We start from the raw sequence: 13,179 nt of genomic DNA, 5'->3' as shown, positions 1-13,179 counted from the left end.
GAAACAAATTAAGTTGATAAAAATAAATAAAGAATAATCTAATGTGTACCGTTCTTAACCACAAATCTTATATACAAACACCAAATTAATAAACCCCAAAAAATAAAAAATGAACGAGGGACAGACCTCAATGATCATCTCAAGTGCAACCAATACATTGCTCGATCAAAAAAGGTTCCAAACCAAAATCCTCTAATTAAAAACATAAAATCTATATACCAATAAAACACCATTTTACTTTCTCCCACAACGCTAGTTTGGGCGTTCCAACCGCAAAAACAAGTGGTAACCAAAAAATAGGCTAACTATACTTTTTTATAAAAACCCAAAGTAAATAGAAGCCTTTAAATCTTCAAGAACCNCCATGGCAGTATGGCACCATCACCATCTTCTTCTTCTTCTTCATCATCATCATCTTTATTCTTTTTTTTTTAGCTTATGTATATATTTATTTATTTCAAATTCATAGCAGCAGCCATGTTCCTGAGCTTCTGTGATATTTCAGCAAAGGATGGTCTCTCTGTTGGCTCAGACCCCCAGCAACTTTCCATCAATCCCTTCCACTCTGGATCACACCACTGTGGGATTTTAGGGCGCAATGCGTTATTCACTATACCTCCTGTAACCAAAAACACCAATCTACATGTCTTAGTTTCATAACTCTTATCATTCACAAGTATACGTTTCTAAAAGATAAGTAAAAGAAAGGTGTAGTTACCAATTATGGAAGCACAGTGCATGTCTGCGTAAGGTTCTTCACCAGTGAGCAATTCCCACATTACAATCCCAAACGAGTAAACATCGATCTATTCAAAAGACACAGGCTTGGTTAGCTGACTATGAGATTCGATCCAATTAACAGAATGAACAAAAGCTGCAAACTTCTATAAGAAATTTAGTTACCTTTTCAGAGACCATGTTGCTTTTCCCACTCAATAGCTCAGGTGCCATCCACGGTAAAGTCCCACGAACACCTCCTGATACTAGAGTCTTCTGTTTCACCTTTGATAACCCCAAATCACCAATCTGGAATAAAAGAAAAGACAAAATTTGTGAGAAACATATAAGCTTATATTCTTTGTTATATGGGAGACCAGATGAGCAAAAACGTAACCTTGCATATAGGACGCTGAGGATCTCTCATGTTCACAAGAAGATTCTCACACTTCAAATCGAAATGAACTATGTTCTTTCCGTGCAGATACTCCATCCCAAATGCAGTATCCATGGCTATGATGAGTCTTTTACGACGATCAATAGTTCTGAAGGAGTCAACCAATGTGATGTCAGATATTTGAATCCTCTAGGAAAATAGTATATAATGCATGAATATGTGAATCTTTTTTACCTATCCTTCTTCTGCAAGAACTGTTTCAAAGATCCGTTAACCATGAACTCTGCCACAGTTGCTAGAGAACCATCAGGACCATCACGAACTATTCCATAGAACGACACAACGTTTGGGTGATGCAATGAGCTCAATAACAGGGCTTCTTTCCAAAAATCTTCTATCTGCAACAGCAGAAAAGCAGTAAGAGACTTATACTAGACTTAAACGTTGATGAAGATGTTAAATTCAATTGATAACAAAGGAAATAAATTTTACCAAACGTTCCCTTTCAGAAGGTTTGCCTGCAAAGCAGCTGGCTTTTATTCTCTTAATTGCAACATCTGAGCCTTTCCATTTTCCATGGTAAACAGATCCATATGTTCCATGGCCTAACTCTCTAATCTCCTCTAGATCATCGTTTCTTATACTCTAGATGAAAAAAATATAACAAAGTCAAAATGACTAGAAGTTTGTTCGGTTTCGGAATTCTATAAGACGGGTTTAAGCATAAAAACCTGTAGTCCCCTGGATCGAGCTTCAGCCTCAGCCTTTGTTTGTTCAATCTTGAAATTGTTTGAGTTATCGCTATCAGAATCTATCTCAGTTTCGTCTTGAGCATTCTGAAAAACAAAAAGTTGTTGCAAAAGGTAAGTCAGAAATGAAAGGGAATTCATAACAGGTTCATTTATTAGAATACTCACCATATGCTCTGGTTCGTTTTCCACCAACTCTGGCATCACTTGATCTTTGGCTTCTTCTGGATGAGCTTTAACCTCAGCAGCTCCTTCAAGTGCCGCCTTCTTCACAGATTCAATTAACTCAGGCAAGAAACTCAAACGCTCAACTGATAGCTCTGCCCCTTCAGGAGTAGTAGCAGAAGGACTAACTTGTTCCAGATTCCCCATATCTTTCTTTCGTTCAGCTAAGGGTTGAGGCTTATCTAGAGATGGAACACCGTTTGAAACACAACTATTAACATAGTTAAATTGTTCACCTCCCTCAGCAAACTTGCTTTCCACCGGCCTCACAACTTCAACACACTCTGGTGTCTGCACAACTGGTGCAGTATTGAGGTTTGTCTGTGATAATGGCCCAGTCAAAGGCTCACGCACTTGTAGATATTCGTTACGTACAGTCGGGTTCTCAGATGGCACCCAATTTGGGTCTAACGGGAAGACTTTATCTTGCAAATGGGGATTAGAGTGGTAAGGCTGGCCAGGGGAGGACATTCCATCAAAGCCAGAAACCCTTTGCGGAGAACCAACTACAACATTTTGATTCTCCACTCCAATAGAAAACCTAGGAGTATTTTCTATTGAATTCCTGATAACAGTCTGATTGGCTGTGCCATTGACTTGCATGGGCAAGGCTGGAGGACCAGCTATAGGATTTGAAATGTTCTGCCAAATATTTTGCTGAGGGTGCATATGGCTATGACCTGCTGAGTGGATACTTTCAGGTCCTGGAGGATAGAGATTATTCCCATAATGAAACCCACGTTCCTCAGCAGAAGGGTTGGCCGTATTCAGGTGAATGCCACCAAGTGGTTTATCAAGAGGATAATTCATCCCAGGACCATCCGGAGTGTAATGATCGTTTGGTCTTCCAACATTAGAAATATGTGGCCTTCCTTCCTCAAACCTTGGAGTATTAGGATTCACCTGCGGTTGAACCATCCATCCTCTTTCATGTCCGAAAGTCTCATTTGGATAAGCTCCGTGATGAGTAGGTTTTTGGTCAGTGTTAAGCAGGAAACTTTCCCTGTTTGGTGGACACTGTGCACAATGAGCCGGTGGAAATCCGTTGTTGCCTATATTAGGCTGCTCCAAAAGCTGATGGTTCCTATGATACGGTACACGACAGTTCTCGCATACATTACCACCTTCATAGCCACCTGGACCACCGTGAAGAACATTCCCAGGAAAACCTCCTTTACTCTCAGGTGGCATTGCTCCAGCTGGTACCCACACCACACTGTCAGGAATTTGAGGCTGGTGCTCATATAAAGGATGATAACTTGCTTGCGATGGCCTCACATACTCTTCAGGCATTCTATCAAAACCCTTATCAGGAATTTCCCCATATGGCATTCGATAACGAGCAGAAGAAGGCGAAGATGGAAACTCCTGAAAATTTCTGGGATCATGATGTCCATGGTGCCGAGGAGAATAGTAAGGACTCCATGTACCTTCTACTTCACCATACCTCGTTGCAAGCATCTGCCCTGAACCCACACGAGGAATCCTAAGCTGATGAAGATTACTATACTGCGCAATAGGTATCTCGTTACCCCTCTGGCTACCACCGCCAGTCTCAATACTCAGCTGGTTCAACATCATCGAAAAATCATCAGGCTGATTGAAACGAGGCGAATCAGGATGTTGCTGCAGCTTCCTAAAGTCTGTACCTTCCATCAAATTATTAAGAGCATCAACATATCTCCTCTCAGATTCCCTCTGATCATCACGTTCAACATAATGGGAAGAAGAACCATCCTGTTCAGGAGACGAAAACAGAAAGATCCTAAGCCTAGTGAACCCATCTCCGGAACCTAACTTATCATACTCCTCCATCATATTCGTAACATCATCATCGTTCACCACAGAGACCAAAGCATCGAGATCCTCATCAGGCTGCTGGTATTTCAACACAGCTGCACCATCATAAAGCTCTCTCATCTTGATCATCAAGTCCTCATACCTAATATCTCTATTCACACTGACGATCCTCGTCTCTCCACCTACGTACCTCAGTTTCGCGTCCTGAGGACGAGGCAATATACTTCCTAAGAAGCTACACAGAAACTTAACACGATGGGGCTCATCGTTTAAGCTAGAGACTGGACTAGTGACAGAAGATGAGTTCACAGAAGCTGAATCCATAACAGCGAACCTCCTCCTCACAATCTGATCACTATAATTATTAATCTTTGAATCACGAAGCTCGCTTACTGCACGAGGGAATTGAAATCCGTATAGTACCAAATCTCAAAACCACGATGACAAAAGAACTTGGAAGTGGTTCGCTGATGATAACAGTTGAAATGATTATCCATTTACAAGGTTGCGGACGAATCCTCACAAAGCATCAGCACTTTTATCTGGACAATTCAAAACACAGACATGCGTAAACAAATCAAATCCAAAGAAGAATTACATACATACTCAGAAAGATCCATACTTTTCAATTAATTACCTAAAATCTCGGAGAAAGAAGACGAATTTTTAGAAACCCTCGATTTAAAAATGCGTAATTTATAACAAAATCACGTTAGGAACCTCCCGATTGTACACTCTTGATCTTTTTATTGGGTATGAATGGGAACGAAATCTGAATCGGGAAATAATAATGAGAAAACCCAGAAAAAGATTTAAGAGTGGGAAATTTAGAAAAGAGAGATTTCGATTTAGATGGGAGGAAGGGAATAATAGAGAAAGAGCGGCGACGACAGAGGTTTCTTGGTTTTGATTTTGATGATGATGATGACGAGACGACGATGGCCAAAGTTAAAAAAAAAATACAATCTTTTATTTCTTTATTTTTTAAAATTTGTTGTTGTGTGTTTTTCTGGGTTAGAGAGAGAGAGAGAGAGAAGGAAGAAGAAGAACTAGAAGATGCGATGCTGTTTCTGTATCGCCAGGTAGCTATCCACGTGGCGCCTTTTCACTATTTATTTCGTTAAATTTTTATTTTATTTTAATTTTTATTTTAATTTATCTCCCAGGGGCATGGCGTATTGATATTGGTTCGGAGGCTTTGAGGCATATGCTTCTTTCCTCGTCCGCAGATTCCTTGTGTGTGCCCACCGCCACTGCGCGTGTTCTTCACCTTCATTTCATTTTTTTTCTTTCTAAAACCTTAATCAGCCATTATTACATTCATTAATTAATATTTTAACGTTTTAAAATCAATTTTTTTTTAAAAATGTTGATATAAATATGAGAAGTGGTGACATTTATGGCGTCAATAAAGGTGGTCACATTTTTAGTTAACACACACGCGCTCTCACTCAGCTTCTGGTCTGGAGTTTCACGCGACACGTAGCGGTTCTGCGTCACGTGTTCTCCAATCATATAGTGACAGTTGGCACATTTCCCAAAGCATCTTCCAATCAATATTATTCGCAGGAATTTATGTGTGTGTGCCCGATTCCTTCACTATTACATCACCACCATCCATTTTTTTATTTTTTAGTTAATCTTACTTACACATAAATAAACTTAATGTAAACTCTATCATATTAAGCAAATAACAATACTACAATAACTTGAGACAAAATGTTTTGACATTCATGGTGAAATTGTGTCCTAGAAGCTCAAAATTTTAAAACAGAATCTGATTTGGTTTCCTTTACTATGGGAATGGGGATCATAAAAGTGTAGGGACTACAAGAGACTCTTTCAAACAGAGTACTGTATGCCGGAATTATTATGTACAGACAGCATTGATCATAAATTCATAATTTCTCATCAATGAAGAAAACAACATTGTTATAATAATACAGTTTTTTTTTTCTTTCTAAACTGACGTTTCATATCATACGCTAAATACTTAAATAGCAAGACAAACCATTTTTTTGATGTTGGCAATGTGAATAGAGCCATATCAGGCATAGCTAAATAAATAGCGGTACGTAAACTGAGTGCTTGAGTCTGGAATTTACTAGCTAGGTTTCAACTACTTTTTTTTGTAGGTTTACACTTTTATATGCATCTAAAAAACTCAAATATTAACATTTACGACTTTAAACGTTGTTACTTGTACAAATATTAAAACTCTCTTCCTTATCAATAAAAATTGCAGATTCGACCAATTTTTTTATATTTGTTCATTACAAAATGCTACTAATATTTATCTTTTTTTTTTTCAAAATGAAGAAATATTTTAATACAATTTGTAAACATTGCTTAAAACGTACAAATGTAATCGCATTTAAAAATATGGGCCTTCTAGCCCACGAATATAAGTTTCTGCCAATTAGGTGATCCACAAGATAAAATAGTAAAAACCAAATATACCCTCCAAACCACAACGACTCATTCAAAAAACACTAGCACTCTCCGCCACTTCGCTATCCCCTCACCCACCAACAATGTTATCCGTAACCACCACTCTCCTCCGCCACCGTCTCCGGCACTTACGCCACCGTATCAGATTCAACTCCACCGCTATTTCTCCCCCTCCTCCTCACTCTTTTCATCTACCTCTCAATCACCCTACCTACTTAATTTGGGCAGCCAACACTTCTCTAGGCAAAACCCTCGTCTCTACAGGCATCGCCGCCTCTTTCCTCCTCCAACAACCTTCTTCTTCCGCCGCGAAACTCCTCTATTTGAAACCTATACAGACTGGTTTCCCTTCCGATTCCGATTCTCGTTTCGTCTACTCCAAGCTCGATTCACTCTCCCTCCGTCGCCGAATCCCTATTTCTATCTCCAACTCCGTTCTCCGTTCTTCACTCCCCGCCGCAGAGTCTATGCGATCGAATGTTGAACCCAGTAATAATGGGATGTGTGATTTGAATTTCCGGGAGGAGAAGATGGTCACCGGTGCGCCGGAACTTTCGTGCAAGACGTTGTTTGCTTGGGAGGCAGCTATCTCTCCGCATTTAGCTTCGGAGAGGGAAAACGCGACGGTTGATGACTCCCTCGTGCTACGGATGATTGAAAAGTGTTTGACGGAAGAAATGGGAAGCGAGAAATCGGATTTACTATGTCTGGTGGAGACTGCCGGTGGAGTTGCTAGTCCTGGACCATCGGGAACTCTTCAGTGCGATCTCTACAGGTAACACTTATCTTCTACTCTTCAGGAGATTGAATTTGATTTATCTGTTACTTATGGTTGTGTGTATTGTAATCCCTGTAATTAGGCCTTTTAGGTTACCTGGAATTCTAGTTGGAGATGGTCGGCTCGGTGGTATCTCAGGGACTATTGCAGCTTACGAGAGTTTAAAACTTCGTGGATATGATATTGCTGCTGTTGTTTTTGAAGATCATGGCCTTGTTAATGAAGTTCCATTAACGTCATATCTAAGAAATAAGTAATTTTCTGTGTGGCTTTGTAAGTTCTTTCATTAGAAGCTTTTGTAGTTTTTACTTTTCTTATTCTTGTTTGAACGTTTTTGGTTGGTAGGGTACCGGTGCTTGTGCTTCCGCCTATTCCTAAGGACCCTTCAGATGATCTTATTGAATGGTTTCTCGAATCTGATTCTGTGTTTAAAGATTTAAAAGAGAGAATGGTATTAACTTATTTGGCGAGATTAGAAAGATTGAACGGCATGGCCAAGCAAGCAGGCGAAGTTTTCTGGTGGCCGTTTACTCAGCATAGACTTGTGCATGAAGAAGGTGTGACGGTTATAGACTCCAGATGTGGTGAAAACTTTTCAATATACAAGGTTTGTATGACAAAATCCTTATCCTTTTTAACATGTCCGCATCTTTTTCTGGTGTGGTTAGTACAGTCATAAGCAATATGGTTTCCGCTATCTCCATCTAGAACTTGCTGTAACTAATGTAACCTTTTCTGTCATCATTTTAGGCTTCTGAGACCAGTTCTCTTACCCAACAATTTGATGCTTGTGCAAGCTGGTGGACACAGGGGCCAGATCCTGCTTTCCAGGTCATCTGTGCCCATTATTTCTCAGTTTTATGACATATATCATTTTCGTGTGCATTGTTACGTCATAACATTTTGATGCTTTATCTCTTTTTGTGATGAATCTTCTGAAGTTTATTTTGAACTTGGTTTAGGCTGTTTCAGGCTGAGCTTGCTAGAGAAATGGGTTACACTGCTGCTAGGTTCGGGCATGTTATGTTCCCTGAGAATGTATATGAACCTGCCTTGAAATGCGCTGAGCTCTTATTAGAGGGAGTGGGGAAAGGTATCTAAACTTGCTCTGTCACATTGTTTCTATTTTCAAACATTGGGGGATGGCTAATTAGTTTATGCATGCAGGCTGGGCTTCTCGAGTATACTTCTCGGATAATGGATCTACAGCAATCGAAATTGCCTTGAAGATGGCATTTCGTAAGTTTTGTGTTGATCATGATTTTTGCGAGGCTACAGAAGAGGAAAAGCATATAGAGGTTAAGGTACAATCATCTTGTTAATGTTCAACTAGCTTAGCTATAGACATTTTATTGTACCTGTTAGAACATTTGTTGTTCACTTTTGCTGCTTTCTAAGACGCAAGTGTTACCCTTCTCCTGGCAGTTCATATGCAAGATTATCTTCACTTATGCTGTTTTGTCATATGTCTTACAGATTTTAATGTGAAAATTTGATGTGTTCTATCTTAGGTTCTAGCTCTTCGGGGCTCTTACCATGGGGATACTTTAGGAGCTATGGAAGCACAAGCAGCATCACCTTATACAGGCTTTCTCCAGCAACCGTGGTAGGGAAATTTCTATTGTTTGTCATGATTCTCACTTGCCCATTTCTTTGAATTTTTGTTCTCAACATTCATCTTCTGAATTAAGCATTCTTGGATCATATGCATCTCCTGCACCAATGTGGGAGGGATCTAACTGCTTAGCAACCAGCCCTTAATGTTGCTTAGGTAGAGTTGTTATCCCTTAGATATGATCATGATTACATCTAGATATCAGCACCTGCAAAAATTCACCTTTTTCACATCTTACGGACCCAAATTGTATTGAGCAAGCCATTCTATATCATGTTATTCTCAGCTTGTTCGTTGATATATTTGCATTGTAGGTACACTGGAAGAGGCCTGTTTCTGGATCCTCCTACTGTCTTTCTCTCCAACGGAGCCTGGAATCTCTCCCTTCCTGGAAGTTTTTCTGAAATCCCCCCAGAAGAATATGGAAGTATATAGCATTCTTTCCTCTCTATCTGCTGTACTCCAATACATTTCCTTTAGTTGTATGATTTAGTATTCCCAAACTCTTACAGCCTTCACCACCCGTGATGAGATTTTTGACAAGAGCAGAGACACATCAATTCTTGCAACAATATATTCGGCCCATGTATCGAAGCATTTACAAGAGTATTCTGGAGTTAGGCAATCTACCCATGTCGGAGCACTGATAATAGAACCAGGTCAGTATGACTTCAAATAATGTACCTATATAACTTCCTTACAATCAAAGATTTAGCTTCATTGGTCTCTCTTTCGAGATTGCTAGATGCAAACTACTCTTCTATAAAGGTTGCGATTTTATCTGCAGTAATTCATGGTGCTGGGGGAATGCACATGGTTGATCCGCTTTTCCAAAGAGTTCTAGTCAATGAGTGCCGGAATAGAAAAATTCCAGTCATTTTCGATGAAGTGTTCACAGGATTCTGGCGTCTTGGAGTAGAGGTAGCCAACTGTGCTTTGATTTCATGCCATCTTTTATATATCTCTCTGTGTTGCTACATTCCATTTACATTCTGCTAACAAATTACTATGATTTTACCAAGACTACTACTGAACTTCTCGGTTGCACACCGGACATAGCATGTTTCGCCAAATTGTTGACTGCTGGAATGGTTCCTTTGGCTGTCACTCTTGCCACAGATGCTGTATTTGATTCATTCTCTGGAGATTCTAAGGTAAAACAAAAGTAGTATCCTCTTCCTTGTTATCAAAACCGTCTTCATGCATTTCTGATTTCGCTTGAAGCCATCTAATTTTTCTGACTAACTGTAGCTCAAAGCATTGCTTCATGGTCACTCATACTCGGCTCATGCCATGGGTTGCGCAACAGCTGCCAAAGCTATCCAGTGGTTCAAAGATCCAGAAACTAACCATAACATCACTTCAGAAAGAACCTTAAGAGAGGTATTAGGAACACTAAATACGCTCTTAGTCTTTTATAGTATAAGCCAGTCCAGATAGGTAGCAAATCAGGTATTACTATTGATAACAATCAATCCGTATATAAATTTTGCAGCTGTGGGATGAAGAACTAGTGCAACAAATATCATATCACTCAGCGGTTCAAAGGGTGGTTGTATTAGGAACCTTATTCGCTCTAGAACTAAAAGCAGATGCTTCCAATTCCGGGTAAATAAGTTTCTCAAATCGACAGTCTGGTTTATCATCATCATTACACAAAATCGTTGGTAACGTTGTCTGCTGTGTATCAGGTATGCTTCGTTGTATGCGAAGTCTCTACTAGAGATGCTCAGAGAAGACGGAATCTTCACTCGCCCTCTCGGCAACGTCATCTATCTCATGTGTGGTCCTTGCACTTCGCCTGAAATCTGCCGCCGTTTACTCACTAAGCTCTACAAAAGGCTCGGAGACTTCAACAGAAGATGAAAAAAAAAAAAACCAAAACTACCCTTCATTTGTTGTCGTCTTGTAACGAGATCTATCGGTTTTTTTGTGGAAATTACTAAAAATAAATATTCCTTTTTGGTGATGTAAAAACGAAAAGTTGCTTACATGGAATTCAACGGCTGAGATTCATTGGACAAAGACTAACGACCTCTACTACTTCATAGTGGGCCCTTCCCAAAGCCGTTAACGACAATGGTGGCAGACCACATCATAAGAAAACGTAAACCTTACCGTATTAGATTAAATCTCTACTAAAGAAGCACTGGTAAAGTAAAGAGCTCGAATGAGTCGCCATAGTTGACCCGATTAACCCAAAACCAAAACAAAAAAAGACAAAATTGCGAAGACTCAAAACAGGAGACTGTTCGGTCTGAAAAACTAATCTTCAAAAAAAAATCCACTTGTGTTCACTACTTAATCATTGTTCCAATCCAACGCCGGTTGTTGTTCTTTTAATTCGCCGGTGATTTCGTTGTCTCCGATATTTAGGTACGTACTTGTCTCTTTAGTCTTTGATTTGGTTCTTCAATTGGTCACCGGAAAGTCTTCTGTAGTCTCCGACGTGCGTTTTGGTTTTCAGATTTGGTTACTTGATTTAGGGTTTTTTGGTTGGTTAAGTAGTAGTAGCAGCCTTGGGTCATTCTCGTCGATGTTTTATGGGTTTTTTAATTTATATGGACTTTTTGTGTGCTGTTTGAGATTTTTAAATTGTTGTGATTTGCAGATCTAGTAAATTAGGGTTTTTTTGGGGGAGAATGCAGAAATAGATTTATGGATAGAGGTAATAATATGAATAGAGCCAAGAGGATTTTGGATGGGAACAACGATGATGATCAGCCTGAGCGTAAACGCCCTGCTCTTGCTAGGTATTAATTCCTTATCCTTCCTCCTCCTCCTCCTCCTCCTCCTCCTCCTCCTCCTCGTACTTCTTATACAACTGAAAAAGTTTCTGACTTTGTGGTTTATTTCTTGTTCATCCCAGTGTGATTGTAGAGGCTCTCAAAGTAGACAGTTTGCAGAAGCTTTGCTCTTCTTTGGAACCTATTCTCCGCCGAGTTGTAAGTTCTCTTTCTCTTTTTCAGCTTCAGTCTTTGCCTGCTGCTTCTTCTTGTTACTCTTACTTTAGGATGAAGCCTTAATGTGGGATTGTTGCTGAGTAGGTTAGCGAGGAAGTGGAACGTGCTTTGGCGAAACTAGGCCCTGCTAGGCTTACTGGAAGGTAAAATCAAAAGTATTTAGTAGCTCTTGACATTGTAATACGCTCTTCAACGTTAGCTAAACAGGTTTGTTATTACATTGCAGTTCTGGATCTTCTTCTCCAAAGCGAATCGAAGGTCCAGATGGCCGGAAATTACGGTTACACTTCAAATCTAGACTATCTCTCCCTTTATTCACTGGAGGGAAAGTAGAAGGAGAGCAAGGTGCTGCAATCCATGTCGTTTTGATTGATGCAAACACTGGACGTGCTGTGGTATATGGTCCAGAGGCTTCAGCTAAACTTCAAGTTGTTGTGCTTGAAGGTGACTTCAACAGTGAAGATGATGAAGACTGGACACAAGAAGAATTCGAAAGCCATGTTGTTAAAGAGCGTGCTGGAAAGAGACCGTTGCTTACTGGAGATGTGTATGTCACTCTCAAGGAAGGGGTTGGAACTTTGGGAGAGCTAGTTTTCACAGATAACTCGAGTTGGATTCGTAGTCGTAAGTTTAGACTTGGTTTAAGGGTTGTTTCTGGGTATTGTGATGGTATGCGTATCCGTGAGGCCAAGACGGAAGCTTTTATTGTTAAGGACCACAGGGGTGAATGTATGGTCTTGGAACCTCAACCTCTTTTCTCACTGTACCATTTGGTGTGTGACTTCTTTTAGTTTGATGCTTGTTTCTTTTATGTGCAGTGTACAAGAAGCATTATCCACCTGCTCTGGCTGATGAGGTGTGGAGATTGGAGAAGATCGGCAAGGATGGTGCATTCCATAAAAAGCTTAATGCAGAAGGGATTGATACTGTAGAAGATTTTCTGAGAGTAATGGTCATAGATTCTGGAAAATTACGTACTGTAAGTGCTTATTATGTTGCTTTTAAAAGAGATGTTAATTAGAATTTAACACCATGGCTAATTTCTATCTTTATCCGTTTGTTTTTGTCTAGATTCTTGGAAGTGGCATGTCAAACAAAATGTGGGATGCATTAGTAGAGCACGCAAAGACGTGTGTCCAGAGCAGCAAGCTTTATATCTACTATGCTGAGGATTCAAGGAATATTGGTGTTTTGTTCAATAATATCTATGAGCTAAGTGGCCTCATTTCTGGTGATCAATACTTTTCTGCTGAATCACTTACTGACAGCCAAAAGGTTTGCTGCATGTTGCTTTACTTATAACACCATTCTTTACCTTATAGAAGAGACTTATCAAATTTGGTTTTGTCTTTCACTTCTGTGCTTAAAGGTTTATGTTGAGGGGCTGGTGAAGAAAGCATATGAAAACTGGACCCAAGTCATAGAGTATGGTGGAAAATCTCTGTTAGACTTGAAGCAGCCTAACAGGTTGAGTATTACTCAAA

The 13,179-nt window shown here is 39.8% G+C and overlaps 3 protein-coding genes across 4 annotated transcripts in view; 2 read left to right on the top strand and 1 right to left on the bottom strand.

Annotated features, from left to right (window-relative positions):
• LOC104734615 lies at window positions 424–4,864 on the bottom strand. Its single transcript, XM_010454228.1, has 9 exons — window positions 4,526–4,864; window positions 2,032–4,430; window positions 1,846–1,950; window positions 1,607–1,759; window positions 1,349–1,512; window positions 1,115–1,262; window positions 904–1,026; window positions 719–806; window positions 424–619 (listed from the first exon to the last, which is right to left on the bottom strand). The coding sequence occupies exons 2-9, from the start codon at window positions 4,210–4,212 to the stop codon at window positions 453–455; spliced, it is 3,129 nt and encodes a 1,042-aa protein (XP_010452530.1). The 5' UTR covers window positions 4,213–4,430; window positions 4,526–4,864; the 3' UTR covers window positions 424–452.
• On the top strand, window positions 6,379–10,757 carry LOC104734606 (bifunctional dethiobiotin synthetase/7,8-diamino-pelargonic acid aminotransferase, mitochondrial-like). The gene is made up of 14 exons (XM_010454215.2): window positions 6,379–7,114; window positions 7,200–7,370; window positions 7,463–7,724; window positions 7,868–7,948; window positions 8,090–8,210; window positions 8,285–8,421; window positions 8,629–8,723; window positions 9,047–9,159; window positions 9,245–9,391; window positions 9,520–9,653; window positions 9,755–9,886; window positions 9,984–10,115; window positions 10,228–10,340; window positions 10,424–10,757. Exons 1-14 carry the CDS (start codon window positions 6,423–6,425, stop codon window positions 10,596–10,598), a joined length of 2,505 nt encoding a protein of 834 aa, XP_010452517.1. The 5' UTR covers window positions 6,379–6,422; the 3' UTR covers window positions 10,599–10,757.
• Window positions 10,913–13,179, top strand: part of LOC104734591 (calmodulin-binding protein 60 B-like) — a 4,675-nt gene continuing 2,408 nt past the window's right edge. Inside the window, exons 1-8 of one of the 2 annotated variants that reach the window (XM_010454204.2) lie at window positions 10,913–11,108; window positions 11,381–11,485; window positions 11,602–11,677; window positions 11,780–11,838; window positions 11,922–12,424; window positions 12,514–12,674; window positions 12,767–12,970; window positions 13,065–13,162. In XM_010454204.2, the coding sequence (XP_010452506.1) occupies window positions 11,391–11,485; window positions 11,602–11,677; window positions 11,780–11,838; window positions 11,922–12,424; window positions 12,514–12,674; window positions 12,767–12,970; window positions 13,065–13,162 (1,196 nt within the window). In that variant the 5' untranslated portion in view covers window positions 10,913–11,108; window positions 11,381–11,390. Of the gene's footprint in view, window positions 11,109–11,343; window positions 11,486–11,601; window positions 11,678–11,779; window positions 11,839–11,921; window positions 12,425–12,513; window positions 12,675–12,766; window positions 12,971–13,064; window positions 13,163–13,179 lie in introns of both variants that reach the window. The other variant, XM_010454196.2, reaches the window with a different exon arrangement.

The sequence above is a fragment of the Camelina sativa genome, chromosome 2 (assembly GCF_000633955.1).
Source record: "Camelina sativa cultivar DH55 chromosome 2, Cs, whole genome shotgun sequence".
Taxonomy (NCBI): Eukaryota; Viridiplantae; Streptophyta; class Magnoliopsida; order Brassicales; family Brassicaceae; genus Camelina; species Camelina sativa.
The sequence above is the reverse complement of the archived record's forward strand: the minus strand, read 5'-3'. Positions and strand labels throughout refer to the sequence as shown.

Bases quoted from the DNA above. Each gene is read 5' to 3' on its own strand.
- LOC104734606 (XM_010454215.2), top strand. From the start codon at position 6,423: ATGTTATCCGTAACCACCACTCTCCTCCGCCACCGTCTCCGGCACTTA. The intron at 8,422-8,628 runs GTACAATCATCT...GTTCTATCTTAG, and splicing joins AAAAGCATATAGAGGTTAAG to GTTCTAGCTCTTCGGGGCTC. The intron at 8,724-9,046 runs GTAGGGAAATTT...TTTGCATTGTAG, and splicing joins GGCTTTCTCCAGCAACCGTG to GTACACTGGAAGAGGCCTGT.
- LOC104734615 (XM_010454228.1), bottom strand. From the start codon at position 4,212: ATGGATTCAGCTTCTGTGAACTCATCTTCTGTCACTAGTCCAGTCTCT. The intron at 1,027-1,114 runs GTTACGTTTTTG...CTTTTATTCCAG, and splicing joins CTCAGCGTCCTATATGCAAG to ATTGGTGATTTGGGGTTATC. The intron at 807-903 runs GTAACTAAATTT...TCTTTTGAATAG, and splicing joins GCAACATGGTCTCTGAAAAG to ATCGATGTTTACTCGTTTGG.